Consider the following 21,291-nt stretch of genomic DNA (forward strand, 5'->3'; position numbering starts at 1 on the left):
GGTGGTGGTTTACATAGTAATTAATGAGCTTAGTCCAGCAATATGCAATGGGAATTTCAGGGGGGAGATGTAGGTATGAGATCCTAGCAAAAAAAGCTGTTGATTGACATATTTAGTGATACTGAAAGAGGTCTCACTTCTGTTGCATCATCTTTGTTTCATGAACCAATATTTACTGCATGTTTACAGTGTGTTAACATATGGTCTCTGCTTACCGGGTGTTTTAGAGGATACATATGAAGAGATGAGTTGGAGAGCTCCCTCCAGACAGCAGGAAGAAGGACTAAATGGTTTGTTGATTTGTAAACCTGCATTGCTTTCTCCAGGCCATTTAAGAACTACAAGTTAACCGCCCCCCTTAACGTTGTTTTGCTTTTCCTTAATTCTTTCATGGTTATTTATCCACATAAGCAGGAATGGGTCTAAATTTAGTTTAAGCAAATCCTGAAGTAAAGTGAGAATTCCCACTTTGGACAGCAGGTTGAACGACCTGGTCAGGGCTATTTAGATCAGGAGTTCTTCATTTTTTTTTTTGGTCATGTACCCTTTTTGGCAATCTGGTGGAATCTACAGACCTCTTCTCAGAATAATGTTATTGAAATACATAAAGTAAAAATAAAAAATAAACAAAAGCAATTATGTCATAAAAGTGATTGAAATATGTTTTTTTTAAGTTAAAGTTTTTTTAAGTTTTAAGTTTTTTTTTAAGTTTTTTTAAGTTTTTAAGTTTAAGTTTTAAGTTTTTTTTTTAGTTTTAAGTTTTTTTTAAGTTTTTTAAGTTTACAGAGGGCAACTAGGTGACTCAGTGGATTGAGAGAGCTAGGTCTAAAGACAGGAGGTCCTGGGTTCAAATCAGACCTCAGACACTTCCTAGTTGTGTGACCTGGGCAAGCCACTTAATCCCCACTGACTAGACCTTATTGACCTTCTGCCTTGGAACCAATATTCATTATTGATTCTAAGATGGGAGGTAAGAGTTAAAAAAAAAAAGTTTAAAGTCCTCAGCTTAAGAATAGCTGATCTAGAGTACTCCAATTCATTCTATGGTTCTATGAAAAGCATGCCATTTTTAAGAATAAGAAATTTAAATCTACAGCCAAAGAGGAAAGGAAGAGCCTTAAAACTATTTTATTCCACACCATTTAGATACAAATACTTACTTTTAACTGATTTAGGACACGGAGAACCATTTTTCCATCTTCAGTAGGACTAAACTGTAGTCACAGAGATTTTCATCTTAAGTGGCTAGTCCTCATCTGCTAAACAGAAGCCTTTACTTCCATTAGGCAAACATACTCAAGTCTTAAAAATTCCCATTCTTTGCCATTCTCAGATCCTGAGACAGTAACACTGTCTCAACTGAAAGCAGATGAAGGCAATCCTCTCTTTTGGAAAGGAGTAGTTGCAACTTATGTCATGCCAAGACCATTTAATGCCAGTCCCCAAAGAAAAGTGTTTCTTTCTCAATGTTTTAAACTCCCACTTGGAATATGCTAGTGTTATGTTTTACTAGTTATTCTCTGATTTCCTTAACAGGCACATTTTAGAGGCACAACACAAGACTGCAACTTCAAAGATTTGCTCTGCTAAAATCAAAATTTTTAGAAAAAAATTGGAAGGAGATTTTATACAGTATTATTTTTTATTGGCTAGAATAATGTGAGAGCTTTGATACTTGGCATAAAGAATGTCTTGGTTTTAAAAATAGCTTTATTTAGCATACCAAAAATCACAGAGACAAAGAAAAACCTCATCTATTATGAACATAAACAAAATGTTTAAATATCATAATTTAATGTAAACCAAATGTCTTCAAATATTTAATCTTGTAATCAAACACATGTTATTTACACAAAACCAAGTTAGAATGACCTCCATAGGTATCAATCAGGGAATCAATCTTGAAGTAATCATTCAGCCACTGAATGAACAACAACCATGCCTCTTATCCACATGGGTCACCAGAAAATCACTTTACGGTTTGCATAAGATGCAACTCATTTTTACATTCAAAGAAGGCAAGGTTGCTTGTCTTAGAGGTCCACAAGCATAGTCATCACAGCAAGGGGGAAGCTTGTAAAACATCCAGGGCTAAGGCTGTAAATTCTACTTCGGTTATTCAATGCAAAAATGATTCAATTTAGTTAGTTTAAGAAAGGTAGTAAATATAGTCTGCAAAAATAAACCTTTATTAAAAACCATTGAAGGCAAATGCATTATCAATCAGATTGGAAAGGCATAAACATAAAAAATATATTGCTACATTGAATGAGCCCCTTGACTTCTGCAAATGTTAAGAAATTGAGTCTATAAAACTGGATTTTCATTTCTGGATGAGGGTGGAAATACCAAATCCTCAATGCGTTTTTAAACAAAACAAAACAGGTGGCATTTTTCCCCTTATGGCCTCTTTCACAGACATTTCTGGCTCAAGCCTTTTATCAGTTGTGTATGGGGTTTTCTCTGATGGACAGCTGTTGTCACTGATTGATATAATTAAAGATTTGGCCTTTCTTTCAAAAGGCCAACATCCATTCTGTATTGCAGTTTGGATATCCATAAAAAGCAGCAGTAAAATCAAGCCAGGAGTTTAAAATTGTAAATAAATATCATTCAGGCCTCGATTTATTTGTGGTATACCAAGCTCTTGTCCTTCAGTTCCCTTCTATTTACTGAAATTCTAGTGTTTTAAAAATGCCAAAGACTGAAGGAACACTGGATATAGATTAAGGAATGGAAAGGATCTTGGAGGCCATCTAGTCTCACTTGCTCATTCTGTAGAGAAGGCAACTTTATGTATTGTTTATTTATAGCCATGTTCATGAAACTCGAGAAAATAATGGCCTCAGTGCCCAGGCAATGGTCTGTCATTGAGCTGTTTTGTATCTTCTGAATTTAAAGTCATTTATAACATTTTCCTCTAGGCTTTTGGGCAGCCAGTCTTTGCTGAGCAAGCAAGCCAGATGTCAGCACAGTAAGAAACGGCAGATGATTGTGTGGAACCAAGGCTGAATGAAATGCAATGGTGGTGGTAAGGTCAAGGGAAGTTTGTTTGACTCTGTGTGAAAGTGCTGAGAATAAATGATTCCTAGATCCCAGGCAGTGGATTATTGTTTCTAGAACCCCTCACAAATGCACAATTTACTTGGTTCATGGTCATCATCTTTCTTGTCTAGGTGCACGCCAAATAGGCATTTATTTTTTTTATCCAGGAAACCATTCTCTTTGACACTGTAGAGGGCTGGCATTAATGATGGTGTGGAGAAGGGGTGGACAGCGTGGATGTGGGGCTGCCTTCAACTATTCAGGTGGACAGAGCTGATCAATTTTATATCAGTGCAACACAGAAACTCACACTTAGAACTGAAGGAACAGCATAGCTGCCAATACAGAAAGTTTGTATTCCTTTCTAAAACATTCTACCTGGGGGAGCACATCAACTCCCTCCATTTTATAGAGTTATACCTGTAGCACCTCCAAAAAAACATAACAACATGAAAAGAAAACAGTGACAATCAAAAGACCTAGATGAGGCTGTTATTGGATTCCAATTTGCCCCTGGCACTACACAGATTTTGTAATCTTTTTCCATCAATAGAAAACCAATATAAAAATCACAGTGCTTTAATTTTTTAATATCTGCATTGTGGGAAATTGCCTCCCTGTGATCCTGAGGCAATGACTTCAGCCTAACCTATAACCATAACAAAATAATTCTCCTTCAGCATTTCTAATCTTAATTATATCCCTAAGGGAGTGGGGGAGAGCTGAGTGGGAGGGGATAAAAGTTTGGGATGACGTTAATGGACAGTAAAGGAGGAGGATATTAAGATCAAATTTCTGAGCAATTCATTGCCCTGTAATAGATTTCTATACCCACTTGATACATTATCTCAGGGCGTAAGGAAAAAGAAAGCACGAAATGAATAAGTATGACCAGTCATCTAGAAATACATAAACACTGTTTGGTTCTTTACCAAATAGACCACAAACCCTGAAATGTCATTAACAACCAATTATTATCTTACTAGTTAAAAGTTGTTAGCACTTTATCACTTATTGCTATCTTTGTCAGAAGTGCCTAAATTTGGATTACCATGTGCATTTTCCATTTAAGATAGATGGGAAATTAGTGAGGAAAAGTGAGTTCAGCCAAATTTCCTACTGCAAAATTCAGCAACATGTTGCTGGTTTTTAATCTGCAAATATAGTTAAGTGTCACATTTTGTAGCTTCTGGTGAGTCTCCCTTCCTAAGTAACTAAATAAAATAGAAGGATTTTTTAAAAGCCAGTTACATATATACTGTGTTGGCATTTATATGCTCTCCCATATGAACACTGCTGTGGGTATCTGCTCCTATCTCCCCACTAGCCAAATGAGCACTGATAAATCTTGAAGAAAAGAAACAAATTCAAAGAAAAAGAAGGAAAACAATATCACAGGGAGGGGGAAGGGGAGCGGTATGCTTTGAGGGTCCAATAAATTATGTAAATGCATGATTATGCAGTGATAAAGTGCTACAAAATTCTCCTGTTAGTAGTTTAAAAATAACCAGAGAAATGAAGACTTTTCTGCTTTACTTGATGGTGGTGACGACCGGTACCATAGCAATGGCATTGGCTGAGCTGGAGTTCATGATGTCATCGTACTGGGGGGGTGGATCTAAATGAGGTTCTGTTTCACTTCTTCTCAAGTTTGTCTGACCAGTGGCTTCTTCATAGGTGGGTGGTGGATCGCAGTTAGAAAGACGTGTAGAGACAGAATCTGAGCGCCCACCTACATAACCCAGAAATCCTGGGGATAACCCACTACTGTCAAATATTTCTTCCTGTGGGGAATGAGTGATGCTGAGATGGGATGGGAGAGAACCTCTACCATCAGTCATGGTGCCATCACTAGTAGCTTCCAGGGCTCCCCGTCGCATGTACACCGTCTGTCTGCGAGTTTTCTTTTTTAGGAGATATCTCCAAGTTATGAATATGATGAGGAGGATAACAAAAAGGCCAATGATTAATGGAAATGCAAGGTAAAATGGATACCAGTTATTTCCTCTGCTACTTTCTCCCTGATGTTCCTTTGTGTAGGTGTCCCAGAATTCCTTCTAAAAACAGTAAGACAGAATAAATCAGAAACTGAAATGGTTAAAAGAGGACAAACAGAAAAGTTGAACATTCAATAAGCACAGTAAAAAAAAAAATTGAATCCACAGTAGAGGATTTAAATGGCACACATGACCCTTTCTGTGGGACAAAAAAAAATTGGAAGCATATTGTTGCCTGTCCCTTAATCCTGTTTCTCTACCACTACCATCCCCAAACCCCTGCAATCAATGTTTGCTGATTAGATCTGAGTCCTTTAATTTTCATGATTGTACCCTATTTAGATAGAGGATTTTTTAAAAGTTAAGGAAATAATGTGATTAAGAATCTTTACAAAATAGAAGTCTATGTTTCCAAAATTGAACTCCAGACAAAACACTGTTTCTTCCATCATCAAGTCTCTGCTTCAGAATGACTGATTAATTTGGTCCTAACCCAGGTCCAAAGAGGAGCCCAGCCTGCAGCCAGGACTATTGATTTTTCTGTACCATCCCTAAAATTTTAAGTCAATTACTGCTTTTTTTTCCCTCACAAGTTAAATACACTTGTGAAACTGCAGGAGCATTAATGGCAATGGTAATGGGTCCTACTATAGATAACAAGGTTTTAATAACAAGGACGGGTTGGAATCATCAGTGTAAAATTACAGAAGACAGTGAAAGTCACAAAAGTGTCAGTGAAATGAGAGTTTTTTCCTTCTGTTTGGTAAAGAGAAGAGAATACTGGAAGGAACTTGAAGCTCAGTCATTGAGGTAGCTTGTCCTGTTCCCTCCTCAGTAAAATAAGAAGCTCTCTAAGGTCCCTATAAAAATAATATTCTGTGATTTGGGGTTGGACAAGATGCTTACTAAGGTCCTTTTGAGTTCTAGTATTTTATGGTGCTAAGAAGTATACATTTACTGCTGCTATTATGCATATTTAAAATAATAGATGAAGAAGTATATGAGAAAATGTGCACAACTCAATCTGGGCACTGATAGGGAAATGAGAAGCAGCAAGAGTTTAGCACAATACACCTCTTTGCATTTTACAATTACTAAAGGAAAAAATTTGATCATTTAATGATTCATTTCTTCTCCTAATTATAAAATCAGCCACAGGTGATATTTTATACAGTTGTTTCTTTTTTTTTTTTAACAAGGTGTTCCTGAGAATGTGCATAAATTTTTTAAAATGCACTAGAGAAATTTCTACTTAAGAGAATACAATTGTGAATCCTTTGAAAAAGTAAACAAACTTTTTGTACAGCAAGTCATTATTCCTAAGTGTTATAAGCATCGTAAACCTAGATTTTTATGTAGTTTGCCAAAAACAATAACAAAGTTTGTAACAAATTTTATAGCATACATGGAACTTTGTGATTATAGAAACAATACAGAGAAGTTATATTTATTAAATAAACACAAAGCATTAATGATCACTTCAGAACAGCAGATTCTTAAACACATTTGGGTTTTCTTTTTCTTCCATAGTAAAAAGATTGGATAACAAGAATACTGGGTCTTTTTAGGCCCTCTAAAACCAGCACATTTTAGCACATCTAAAACATCTCTAAAACTAGCACATATACCATCAACATAATTTTCACAAAGTTTCACATTTCCTATCTGTGTGACTTTGGGCAAGCCATTTAACCCTGTTTTCCTCAGTTTCCCCATCTCTCCAATGGGGAAAAATGATTTGAACACAGGGACTATAAGAATACCTAGAATAAATGAAGCAAGACAAACATAAAATGGTAAAAGAAATGAGTTATGAAATAAAGAATTTGAAGGAGAATTATTAGCTTAGAACATAAAGTATTAAAGCTTAATAAGAGTCCCTGAAAATCATAATAGGCTAAATACAAATCAGTAACTCCATAGTAAAACAATCTTAGTAGAAAAAACAAGTAAACAACAAAAAAGTGGAAAGTATCTATTATCAAAATTAACTGACATGGAAAACAAATGGAGAGAAAAATCTAAGAACCATCAGAAAACCATGATTTATCCCCACCAAAAGCCTGGATATTATATTTCATGAAATCATAAATGAAAACTTTCGAGGGAAAAATGAAAATAGAATCCAAAACTCTTCTAAAAGAAACTTCAAAGTGAAAACTCTCAGGAATAGTATAGCCAAAATCTAAAGCTTCTTGGTCAAAGAAAAAGTTATCTATTTCAAGTTGCCATAAAGAAAGAATTCAAGGGAGCAGCTAGAATGCCAGGTATCAAATCCTGGGTTCAGATTTGGCTTGATACTTCCTAGCTGTGTGACCCTGGGCAAATCACTTGCCCCATTACCTAGCCCTTACTACTCTTCTACTTGGAAAATGACACTTAATATCAATCCTATAGTAAAAAGTGAGGGGTTAAAAAAAAAGAAAAAAGAAAGATTAAGGAAAAAGGAGGAATAAGTCTGGATCATCCAAGATTTGACAGCTATAACCATATATGAGAAAAGATCCTAGAATATGATATTTCAAAGGACAAATAATGTCTTCCTACTACAAATAATATATTCTAAAAAGCTGAATATAATGTAATTCTTTAGGTGAGAAAAAATAACATTTATAGTATGGTACAAATTGTACAGAATAGAGAACTGGATTTAAGAGTCAGAGGAACCAAGTTTAAATCTTTCCTCTGATACTACCTGTGTGACTTTGGGCACTGAGACTTATGGGTCTCAGTTTCCTCATTTGCAAAATGATGATGTTGGATGGCATCCCAAATTTCTTTCAGCTTTAGATCTATAAATAAATGGCTTTTAAGTATTACTGGTGAAGATACTGAAGATGACTAGAAACTTGGAAATACAAACATAGGAATTAAGAAAACCTAGAGAGGTAGATATATTTCAGCAAACGGAAGGATAGTTATACCATTATCTTTTAATTGGGAAAAAGAACTAAGAATCCTAATCTCAAAGGTTACAGAGAAAATTAAATAAGACAAATGGGGAAGGTATCTATTGTTTTGATGCTTTTAAGGGATGAAAGAAAAGGAATATATTAAAAAATAAAGCAAGAATGAAAATTTGCTTTTTCAAGATCTTGATATATGGTAACATATATACTATATGACATTTTGTTCCAGAAAGATTATGAAATGTTGTTGATGAGGGCCAAGAAAATTTATTGAATAACTGTAGGGTTCAGCAGAGTCCTGGGATATTGGAATTACTATTAAATATTAGATACAATTCATGTCTTTAAGGGACCTGAAGAGAAGAGTAACAGATATTATTGATAAACATAAAAAGATTTTAAAAAATGAGTCACTGTTATATGAAAACACTACCTTGTATCATCATAGCTTTCTACATGTGCCCATTCATCTAGTTAATATGTATTAAGTACCTACTATATGGAAGGCTCTGTGCCAGGTGCTGTTGAGGATACAAAGAAAATTAAAACAGTCTCATTTCCCCATGGAACTTTCTAGTTTTTACTCTAAAATTATGTATATTTCTACCCTTCTTTAGCTCAAAAGCTACCACTTTCTGCTGACTCATCCCAATTCCACTACCCAAAGAAAATGTAATGTTTTCTCTTAAAAACATAAAGCTCTACAGCACATTACTTTGATGGATTAGACAGCTCTGAACTCATCTAACCATTTTCCTGGAAAAAGCAATCTTTATATCATTTAATTATATTACAAACTTAGGGGGAAAAGTCAGTTGGTTCATATCACAGGAGATTACAGCATCTTTAATTAGGTAACAAAATCTCAGAGCTATCTTTACATATCTACCTGGATTTAAAAAAAATATATAGTGACAGACTAATTTCTTCAGACTTAGATTCTCCCTTTTATCCCAGACTGAAGATCAAATTAAAGCTCACTCAAATTTAAAGAGAAAATTATATTTTATTTACATGAACAAATAAGCCCAGTTCACACAAACAATTTATGTACCTTGATAGTCCACATAGTCAAAAAAAAAAACACAATACAAAAGACTGAGAAATATTCATATCTATGAAAGTGACATTCAAAGCATGATAGGGCAGCATTTTGAAAATAATTAGCTAAAATGCTGCTAGTACAACTTCTGAGTGTGTGTTTAAACATTCTGTAGCACTCTTGAAGTGTTATGTAAAATATTTAAAGAAGAGAAGATTTATTAAAAGGTTTTAGAAGGTTTTAGATTAAGCGAAAATTATGCAAATGATAAAAACTGAATGCATTTGAAACTGAGAGGTTGACAACCATGTATTTTAGGGAAAGGAAATTTTGTTAGCCAAAGGTTTCATGTCAGGCTTTTCAAAACCAAATGAAACACTTCTTACAAGTTTATAAAAATGTTTGGTAAGTTTATTTATTATAAGCAATGGTTCTCTAGGAAGCAGAGCAGGGAGTAAGATATACCTGAAGTGAAGGTCATTTAATAAACAAAATATATCAATAAATCCTAAAGAAAAAAAAAGTGGGGAGTGGGTAAAAATGATCAGGAGGATTTTTAACTATATCTATTTTCTATTCTCAACTTCCAACCTAAAAAAAGGAAATGAATATCACTAGCAAAATGAAAGCCAAAAGGTCTCACCAATACAGATTTTTAAAAAATATCATATCTGGACATTTTACTCTAATATTCTAACCGGTAGATCTAGTCACAATTGCATCTGAGTCAGGACCTCGCTAGCAAAGTTTGAAAGTGGGATGGATCTTTCACTAATTCTTTCATGCTGAGAACTGATATTCCTGAAAATGTTGCTGTAGAGCCTATTAGATTTGTCCTTTCTTTCCTAAACTGCAAGAAAGGCCTTCCACCTCTGATAATTACTATTTGCATAAGCCTTGGGTGAAATACTTAACCTCCTTGAGCTTCAGTTTTCTCTTCTGCAAAATGTGGAGGTTAGACTAGACGACCCGTGATCATCCTTTGAGCTCCAGCTCTGTAATCATATGTATAGCCACTTTTAAGAGTAGGAGGAATCAATCTTGATTATTTACATCTTTTGCAACCCCTTGATTCTTATCTCGACTCTCCTTTGCACAATGTAATTTCCTACTTATATATGGTAAATCCATTTATTTGGAAGTTATTCCAGTTCAGGTACAGGGCCAACTTTACACAGATAAAACAGGCAGTTTCCTCTGTAGTATGATTTGGGGAATACTAAGAAGACTCCTGCTACTTGGCAATCTCTCTCCCTTTTAGGTGCCTCAGGGTCTGACATTCACAATTTATTTCTCTTTTTTAAATACTTTACCTCTCCTTAAAATTACTTTTTTTCTGAGATTGCCAATTGAAGTCATTAATATCATAGTATGAATTAATCAGGTCATAAAAGATCATTAAAAAAGACCAAGAAAGCATATTAGTCTTGATAATAGAGAAGTAGAATGAAAGTAGGGTGGAAATACAAAAAAGACAGATCTAGGAGGTAAATTAATAATGAAAAATTAAAGTTCCTAATAGGAAAACTTCTCAACTGCATAGGATTGATCCTAAACAATTTTTGAGGAGCAAAAAGTTAAAATGAAAAGCATAACTCATAATTTTAAAATTTAAAGATGTAATTCAGTCACTTTTCAGTTATATCCAACTCTTCCTGATCTCAATGTGTTTTTTTTTTTTTTGGCAAAGATACTGGGGTGGCTTGCCATTTTTCTTCTCTAGCTTATTTTCAGAGGCAAACAGAGTTAAGTGACTTTCCCAAGGTCACACAGCTAGTGTATAGGGCCAGATTTGAACTAAAAAAGATGAGTCTTCCTAATTCCAGGCCCAGCATTCTATCCACTTTACCATCTAGCTGCCCTATTACAGGATTTGGACTTATTAGGCATTGAAATTACCAACTGATTTAATTCACTTTTCCCCTATAAAAATCACAAAATTATAATTCTTCTCAATCAATAAACATAGGCACAGGATTTGGACAGGACTCCTTTCTCTTTCACCTCCCCATATTCCTAGCTTGGTAAACTCTCTGCTGCCTTACAAAATATTCCCACCATCTAAATGAATATGTTGAGAGGCTATAAATCACTATCAACATTTCAGACTGTCATGAAGGAAATTCCATTCTGCTAGATGAACCCTTCCTAGCTTAGGCCCAGAGAATGATGGAACCCTGCTGGCTGACTATGGCCAATGGAAGTGAGTTTTATTTTTTCATCTGTTCCCCATCCTCCAAACCAAATACATAAAGTGGAGTTTAAATATGATTCCAGCATTCTTGAGGCTATTCTAGTGGTTTGGAATTGGAATGAAATGGGAATCTTGTAATCCATGTAACAGTAAATAGAAGGAAGTTTATTTAGTTTTCACAACATGAAAAAGATTATTCAGTTAATCTGCAGCATTGATTAAGTTCAGTCCAGTTTCCCTGCCCTCTGTGCTTGGCCATGTCTGCACACTAGTCAAAAATCATGTCTCAATTCTGAGGGAGGAGATTCAGATAATGTCTGCACTGGGGTTTTTTGTACTTAGTTCACAAGGAAGCCGGATCTGTGATCTGAACCACAGACTCCTGGGCCAATTAAATCTTTTTTTCTCCAATTTTAAACATTATTTCTATTTGGTCAATTTCAAACATTATTCATTGAATACAAAAATCATTTTCTTTTTCTCCCACCCCTCCCATAGCCGATGTGCGATTCCACTGGGTATCATGTGTCCTTGATCTGAACCCATTTCCATGTTGTTGGGCCAATTAAATCTTAAGGACAATCCAGTCACCTTTTAAGCCAAAATGAGTTAGCCTTCATGGATAGATGTTGTTCCTATGATATACTCACTATGCCTTGGTGACAAGTTCATAGAGGACTTCTAGAAGGTCTTTCCAAAGCTTGTAAAAAGCTAGCAGAAAGAGCACAAAACAAACAAAAAATAAACAAAAATTTAAAAGCACCATAATAGTCTCCAGAAGAAACAACAGAATGTGGAGAACAAAGACTTTCACTCTGCTGATGCTGGCACCCATCATGGTGCCCTAATGCCAGAATTATCACCCCAAGACATGCCACTTCAGGACTTCTATATCACAACCTCTGATCCACCAGGATTCTCCTTTATCCTCATTACACTATTTTAACTTCAATTATAAGATCATTCCAATCTATTCATGAGGACTAATGTCATATTTTATAACCAGATCTGACTGAGGCTGGCATGGAGGTTCTGAATAGGAATGAAATGAAACATTACTAGATCTTCTAATAGTTAAAAAAGGGATTTTATTTAGCCTTAGGATGGAAAGGATATTCAGCAAGGATACAGCACTGATTCTATAAAGTGCTGCTTCCTTGACTTGGCACTGGTCATCTCTAGTACTAGTCAAAAGTGTCTATTGTGCCTGAGGTAATAGGAGACATTTATTACTAGCTTTACAGGCTTTTGTATTCAAGTTGCCAGGAAGCTATGTCAGAAAATCGAGTTTCAGTCTCTTGGACCAATTAAGTCTTGAAAATGATTTCTATACCTTTTAAGAAAAAAACTAGAATAGCCTGTGGAGCAGATGATGCTTCTACAACATTCCAAGAGGCAGGGAAGATGCCTGTCACAAAGTTTTCTTGTTGCTTCAGATTTGGAGTTGAGAGTGATATGGGAAATCTTGACAGTAAAGGCTTAATGAGATGTCTATTTTAAAAGCCTTGAAGCATGTAGTACGTTAGTGCAGCCTGCTCACTCTGGAGTATCCCTCCACAAAGCCCATCTCCACTTTCCCCATTAGTGAAGTTCCTTCTGGAGCCTCCATTCTGTGAAGGGGTTCAGGCCAACCACCCTTCATTGCCCTGATGTCCTGTTACTGACTTTCTATATTTCAAAATCACCCCTTCTTTTCCCTTCTGCTTCTCACCTCTCATTTGTGTGCTGTCTCCTCCCATTAGAAGGTAAGATCACTTACTGAAGGGATTTTTTTCTTTGCTTTTATTTTTTCTACCTGGTACTTAGATCAGTCTCAGTCACAAAATAAGGACTTAATGAATCAGTCCTTCCTCCTTGCCTTCCTTAGTTACACCATTTAAGTAGATAGCTACTGGACAGTAGAAAGTATGGCACAACAGAAAGATCAACATAAGGAAAATTAGAACGCACTGTTCTAGTACCATGGACCTCAGGTGACATCTATAAAATTAGATTAGATGATCCCTGAGATATGTCTGGGATACAACAGGCACTTTACGTATATTTATTTCCTTCCCTTCCTCCTTTTAAAGCTCTAAGTATCTATGAATACATCCCAGCCTATATTCTCAAAACATAAATTAGATTAGAAAAATAATCTTCAGACCAAGGATTCTTAACCTATTTTGTTTCCATGAATTCCTTTGGTAGCCTAGTGAAGTTTATGGACCCCTTCTCAGAAAAATGTGTTTCCATGCATAAAATACAAAGGATTACAAAGAAAATAAATGATTATGTGGAAATACACATCAAAATGTTTTTAAAACAAATTCACAGACCTCAAGAAGTACTTCTTTAGACTCTTCATAGTAAATGGGGTTTAGTAACAGGTATATGACCCAAAATTCAGAAAAGGTCATTCTTAAAACTTTGACAAGAGATTTTAAAAGTTCCAAAATGCTATAACAATAAAACATCCTAGAAATATACTTATTGGAATGTAATAAGAACTGTGAAGGTTCTCATCTCACCAAATTACTTCTAGCTGTCTGTGTACACAAAAAAGTAATTATCACTCCTGAGCTTCAGACTCCTTTCACCAACTGCTGACTGGACACTCAGATTGGATGTCCCAGAAATACCTGAAGCTCAATGTGTTTGAAACTGAACTCATTATCTACCTCACCCTACAAAACCCTCTCTCCTTCCAAACTTCCCTATTGCTATCAATGATGCCTCTATCAGGGGCAGCTAGATGACAGATGAGCTAGAGTCAATCCTGGAGTTAGGAGGACGTGGGTTCAAATATGGCCTCAGACACTTCCTTACTATGTGACCCTGGGCAAGTCACTTAATCCTCTTTGCCTAGCCACTGTCCTTCTGTCTTAGAGATGTTACTAAGTCAGAAAGTAGGTTTAAAAAGTAAATAAAGATGCTCCAAACTTCGGGGTTCATAACCTCAGCATTATCCATGACTATTCACTGTATCACTCTACATATCCATTAACTGACAAATCTGGCTATTTCTATCTCTATAATATCTCTCAAATATAGCCCCATCTCTCCACTCACAGCTACCACATTAGTTCAAGCCATAATCAATTATCTCATATTATTCCAATAGACTCCTAATTGGTCTCCCAGCTCTAAGTCTCTCTCTATGGTCCTCCATCCTACACAATGCAACCAAGCCCATGCCTCCCCCTTACTCAATAACTGCAAAGGCTTCCAACTGCTTCTAAGATCAAATATAAACTCTGTCTAGTTCAATTTGTTACTGGGTAGCAAAGGGCCAGCTTAAAATGCCAAAATTCAATCAGATACGGTTTTATTAATTATCTATTGAGAGGTCCCTCACATAGTACATATTGCCCACCGAGACAATAGCATAGAAGAGGAGATTCTCTCAGAGTCAAGTAGCATGATAGATTACATAAAGAATCTGTATTCAGGTTCTACCTCTGACATAAACTTTAACATTTTAAGTTCCAGAGCAGGTACTGAAGTGAAGTGGCATTGCCATTGAGAAATCATAGCTCTGGACTCCTCCCTTGCCTTTTCATCTCTCATGAATACTTTCCTATAGTTTTAAGGACAAAATATTCTCTTCCCTCAAGATTACACTCTGCTTAGAGGAGGTAAGGTGGGGAACAGGTAAGTACAAAATATATGCAAATAATTTTGGGGGAAAGACAAAAAAGTGGGCAGCTTTGCGGCACAGTACATAGGAGTATGAGGTCTGGAGTCAAGAAGACTCATCTTCTTGAGTTAAAAGCTGGCCTCAGACACTAGCTGTATGACCCTGAGCAAGTTTGCCTCAGTTTCCTCACCTGTAAATGAGCTGAAGAAGGAAATGACAAACCAGTCCAGTATCTTTGCCAAGAAAATCCTAGATAGGGTCATGAAGAAATGGATGTGACTGAAATGACTAAACAACATTAAAAAGTGGGGGCAAACAGGAAAAGTCACTTAAAGGAGGTGGGTTTTGAAAGAATTTAATAGTTCCAAGAAAGGGAGATGAATGAGGAGAGCAAGCCAGATGCAAGAGGCAGACTGAGTAAAAGAAGAGATGGGATATGTCACATTGAGTACAGAGAACACAAATGGACCAGTTTGTCTAAGATATGGAATTATATGAAAAGTTGTAATATGTAAACAGTGAAGAGAATAGAGGAGATATCAAGAGGTCAAAGGCAAAAAAGAATAAGGTAAATCAATAGTATTAGGACCAAAAATCCAAAGTTTCTTTATCCATGACTGCAAATTCACCAGCTGAGGTCATTTTTTTTAACCAAAACCTTCCAAAAAGGATATGCTTACCCACTCCAGAATTAGGTTAAAAAAGAAAAGATTGAGGTAAAGGTTAGCATTACTGACAATACTTATTATATCTATATATTATAATTTAATTAGCAGTAGCCTGGAGTTAGGAAGAACTGAATTCAAATCTAGCCTCAGACACTTTTTAGTTATGTGACATGGGCAAGTCATTTCACCTCTGTCTTCCTCAGGTTCTTCAATTTAACATGAAAGTGAGTAATAGTACCTATCTCTAAGGGGCTGTTGTGAAGATCAAAATAAATATTATTTGTAAAACACTTAGCATAGTACCTGGCATATAGTAGGTACTTAATGAATGCTTGTTCTCTTCTCTTACATAAAACTTAAAGATCATCCAGTCCAAGCTACTTATTTTACAGATAAGGAAATGGAGGAGCATAGGAAATGAGTGATTTGCCCAAAACCAAATAATAAGTGGCAGGAGCAGGATAAGAACTAGTTCTCTAGGGACTAAAGGCTGTGCCCTCTCCATTGCATCATGGGTCCCTCACTAGCATGAATTCTTCTGCCTGTATGAATCAATATTTCCAACATGTGATGAAGACATCTTTCAACCAAGACAATAAACAGATTTACTAAACACCTAGAACCATTAAAATTTCATAGTACACCTCCCCCCGCCCACCCAAGTAGGCAGGCTGTTCTAATGTCCAAATCTTAATTAGGACAATAATATTTTGTTCACGTAAAATTCCCCTATAAGATCTAGCACATCCTTGATGTGGTTCTTCTACTTCTTAATTATGACAGAATTGTTACTTCCTCCTTGGCACATGTCATATCCTACCAATGGAGCTGCATTCCAAAGGAGGACGGCAGGGAAGAGGTAGTTAGAAATGTCTATATAAATAAATATTAGAGGTTTAAAAGATAAGACCAGAAACTATGTGATGTTGTCTCGTAGCTAGATTTCCAAAATGTGTGTGCCTGGGTTTTTATCATTAGCCTATGAAAAGTAAAAGTAGCTTGCCAAATTCTTTCTTCTATTTATAATACTTCTAATCAATAACACTCTATTAACACCCCCTTGCAATTCCTTCCTTCTTCCCTCTCTGGAAGAAATTGGGAGTATTTATGTGAGCAAGTGGAAATCACTGCCAAATCTCTCTTAACTAAAATGGATACAACAGCCTAGGAAATTCAGCTCACATTTATAAAGCATTTTGTGGTTCATAAAACATTTTTGTGTATCTCCTTGGACCTTCCAACAACCCTGCATTACATAGAATATATCCATTAATATCCCTACTTTAAAGATGAGGAAACCAAGGCTGACTGTGATAAGTATTTTAACTCATGGCAAGTAGGCAAGTACTTATCTACAAGGCTGATGCAAAACAAAACTAAATGATCGCATCACAAAAAAAAGGTTAATTAGTACAGAAGAACCATACATATACAAAAATATACTGAAAGATTATACCTCACAACTCATCTGGTCAATTCTTTCAAAATGTATAAGACCGTTTCAACTGAGAAAAAGATCTTAGTCCAAAAAAAAAAAAAAGAACCAATTTTTGCTTACTAAGACATAATTTAAAGTTCACGTGTAACATTGGGTGGGCAGCTAGGTGACACAGTGAATAGAGCACTGGGCCAGGAGGCAGAAAGGCTCATTTTAGTGAGTTCAAATCTGGCCTCGGGCACTTACTAGTTAGTGTGATCCTGAGCAAAGTATGAATCACCATTGGCCTCAGTTTCCTCATATGGCAAATCGCTCCAGTCTTTTTGCCATTAAAACCTCAAATGGGTTCATGAAAAATTGGCCAGAACTAAAATGACTAAATAACAAACAACAGTGGGTCAAATGGTGAAAACTAACACTTGAGCAACTTTTCAGGCACTTTTAGAAATGACCAAAGCAATAAATCTAGCTCAACAAAAGGCAAAATAAGGCTATGAATTAGTAAAATCTGATTAACTGGTCCTACAAAGGTAATTCAATTTAATAAACATTTATTAGGGTACCTGCTATAAAAGAGGAGAGAAATAAATCCTTCCTTTAGGGAGTGTTTATGCTCACATTCTACCCCCAAATATAGCATGTACATACAATAAGCATATAAAAATTACCTATAAATTAACAGAGATGATAAGAACACTACACCTGAGTAGGAAGAGATCAAGAAAGTGTCCTTGTAAGACAGTAAAGGCCAGCCTTCAGGTCTGGAAGGCCCAAGTTCAAGTCCTGTCTCAGATGCATAATAGTGGAGTGACCAAAAGCAAGTCATGTAAACCCTCCAGGCTCAGGGCAACTCTCTAAGACTGTCTTACTGTTGCTTTGAGGGTTCAGCAGGAATGTGCTGGTAAGTGGTTAACAACCAGTTCTTAGAGAGGGGGGGAAAGTATACCCAAAATTTAATCTACATTGTTAATATCTTCTCCAACTCTTTTTTTAAGTCCAGAAAATCAACAAACAGCAAATCAAGCTTGGATTTGCAGTGTTTGCCCAAATATAAATGTTCCCACTGAAAATTTTAACAACCAGCTCCCTAACCAGTAGGGGCTGATCCATGGTCAGGATTCTAAACTTCTGTATAAGGACACATGGAACACAACCGGTCAGAGTCAAGAGAAAGAAAAGAAAGGAAGTTGATTTTATTGAGAGAAAATTTAAAACATAAGGGTCATTGGTGACTATGGGGTCAATAGGAAAAGTTCCACTTGTGGTACAGTAGAAAGGGGCACCAAAGTTCCTGTATTTTCTTTTTTCTAATTTTGTTTTAATTAATATATTAATTTTATTTATTTATTTTATATAGAATAAATATAATTATGTAATGTTATAAATATGTAAATGAATATAAATGATACATCACAATATCATACTATTTATATAATTTATATATCATACATAGTAAATAAATATATAATTAATATATAGTAATAAAATAATTTATTTTATTTACTAATATTTATTTAATTTTGTTTTGCTTTAATAAGAGTTCTTATCTGGGGCACACAGGATCAAGCATAGGTTAGTAGGACTAGAAGGAGCCTGGATTTGGGGAATGGTGCTGATTCATCTTAGGGCTAACCATCTGGAAAATTGGTGGCTAGTTGACAGTCAGTCTCTATAGGGCAGAAACTGGCTTTCAGACTTAATTTGTTCAGGGGACTAGGGTAATCTTGAGCCTCTCACAAGGCTTTCTTGTGGGCAGGAAGTTTGCTGAGTTCCTTACATAGACAAATAACTTATCTGGACAAGTGGAGGGAGTTTTTACAACCAAGAGTTCACTGCACCAATGAAACCACAAGATTAGATCTCCCTTCTCTCCCTCTTCCCTCAATTTTTCATATAGGAAACAATGATTTTACTGTTTATATTTGTTAATACCTTTAACTGAGTTATCCTAAAAAATTATGTATGCCCCAGAACATCTACATACTTGATGCAAATGTCAAGCAAAATGTGCCATAAAAGGATCATTTAGCTATTAATTAAAAACCTGGAATCATCATGGTGTTTTCTAGCACTTTCTATCATGTGGTTAAGCTATCTTGCATCATAATCTAAATGTGCAAAAATCAGCAGGGAAGAAGAGGAACATTTTCTGACATAACATAATTTCCAATACCACAAGAAAATAAATGACTAAAAACACAACCTGAGCACCCTGGGTTATAAAGATGATGTTCAGTTTCTAGTGCCAGGAGCCCCAACAGAGTACACCTAACACCAAATCTTCCAACATCTGTCAGTTTCTCATGCCAGAGAGAAATCTGAGAGCTTAGGAACTGTATCTTACCACCTGATCTTCTGTTTGCATGTCTATGACTGACAGATATAACATATGTTCTAGCCACATGACACCACTACAAGAAATTTAACTGGAGCAGGCTAAGGTATCATGGCAAATATTCTTGTCAAATACAAATGTCCTTTCAGATCATGGCACCTGGCACGTTAACTCACTCGGCAATAAACACCTTAAACATCTAGATTGGGGCACTGATGACTTGGCTTTTTACAGAAATAATTTCATATGGTTCAGTGTGAGAGTATGGCTTTTTTATAAAGATGAACATTAAGTTTTAAAGAATTAGGTTTACCTTATTTAACCATGCATAAGAAACATTTTTTTTTAGGTTAAGCAGGCTAGAATTTATAGAGATACAAAAGTCTTCTCTTTGTAAACATGGTTATAATTTGTAGGTTCAGTCAAGAAATAATTAGCAAATAAAGCAACAATTCATATGATCAGAATTTTATTCTGTGAGGGCAGATTTGAAATGAGGAATCAAAATGCAAGGATGGAAACCACTAATTTATTCAGGTCAAGAATAATACTTAAATTAAAAAAATGATTTCATACAGTCACAAATTTGATAGAAAGTAACATAGTAGTCAATTCATATACTAAATAAATAGGAACTAAATAACATAATAATAATAATAATAATAATACATTTGACAAATGATTCTCCAACCTCTCTTGAACCCACCACCTCCCTAAGGAGTCCAAAACACTTTTGGATAGTTCTCATTGGTAGGAAGTTTATCCTGAAGTCAAATCTAAATTGGCTCCTGAAATTTCCATACATTGTTTCTGATTCTGCTCTCTGAAGACAAGAGAAAAATTCTTATCTCCCCTCCACAAGATAGTCCTTCAATTACTTAGAACAGCTATCACATCTTCTGTGTCTTCTCCAGGCTAAACATACATAGTTCCTAAAACTGATTCTTACACGACATGAAATTCAAGGCTCTTCACTGTCCTGGTTGCCTTCCTTTGAACATTCTCAGGTTTACCAATATCCTTCTTAAATTGTAGTGCTCAGAACTAAACACAAAACTCCAAATGAGGTGTTACAAGAACAGAATACAAAACATCGCCTCCCTATTCCTAGAAACAATGCTTTTCTTAGTGCAGACTGGTTTAAAAAAAAACAAAAAACGACTGCATTAGTTGTTTTAAATAGCAGCCACATCATTCTGCTGGCTCATCTTAAATTTGGAGTCTTTTAAAACTCGTAAGGTTTTTTTTTTTTTTCAAAACAATTGCTACTTAATCATGTATACACTACTTGGTACATGTGGAGATGATTTTTTGCACCCCTGTGTAAGACTACTTTTATTCCTACTGAATCACATCTTATTAGATTCAGTCCATCCTGAATCCTGTCATGCAGTACTCAGGTACCATCCCTCCCAGTTTTGTGCCATGTGAAAATCTGATGAGCATGCTATCAAGTTTATCCAAGGCACTGATGAAAATGTCAAACAGTCCAATGCTGACAACAGAGGGCGAGAACACTTCACTGGAAACATCTTGACTAGGAACCATTACTCATAAAATTCTGCTAGCTAATCAGTTCTTAATCTAATTGTATTTCAGTTGTAGTCTCTCCATCCTCCCTATTAAAATAGTAGAAGATACTCTTTCAAAACCTTTGCTAAAACCTAGATAAGCTATATCAATATAGCATTTCCTTCATCTACTAATTAACAGCAAATAGTGCAGTGGATAGAGCAACTGGCCCAGAGTCAAGAAGACCTAGAATCAAAAGACATTAGCAATGTGACTCTGGATAAAAGACTTAATCTCTGTTTATTCTGTTTCCAGATCTGTAAAATAGAGATGATAAGAGCACCTACCTTATGATTCTTGTGAGGATCAAATGAGAATATCTGTAAAGCATTTTGCTCGATACTTGGTTCATAATAGGAACTTTAAAGGTAGGCTATTTTTATAATTAGAACAGTAATCTTGTAAAAAAAAAGGAAATGATTTTTTTGCCTGGAATGACTTTTTTTCAAAGCAAGTGGTATTTAAATAGGAA

The 21,291-nt window shown here is 35.6% G+C and overlaps 1 protein-coding gene across 2 annotated transcripts in view; it reads right to left on the bottom strand.

Annotated features, from left to right (window-relative positions):
* Positions 1-1,623: 1,623 nt before the first annotated feature.
* The window catches only part of PRRG1 (proline rich and Gla domain 1), a 139,200-nt gene continuing 119,532 nt past the window's right edge, over positions 1,624-21,291 (bottom strand). For both annotated transcript variants that reach the window (XM_007493349.3, XM_007493352.3), the window contains exon 4: positions 1,624-5,102. In XM_007493349.3, coding sequence (XP_007493411.1) covers positions 4,578-5,102 — 525 coding nt within the window. In that variant the 3' untranslated portion in view covers positions 1,624-4,577. The remainder of the gene's footprint in view (positions 5,103-21,291) is intronic.

Source organism: Monodelphis domestica, chromosome 4 (assembly GCF_027887165.1).
Source record: "Monodelphis domestica isolate mMonDom1 chromosome 4, mMonDom1.pri, whole genome shotgun sequence".
In the NCBI taxonomy this organism is placed as follows: domain Eukaryota; kingdom Metazoa; phylum Chordata; class Mammalia; order Didelphimorphia; family Didelphidae; genus Monodelphis; species Monodelphis domestica.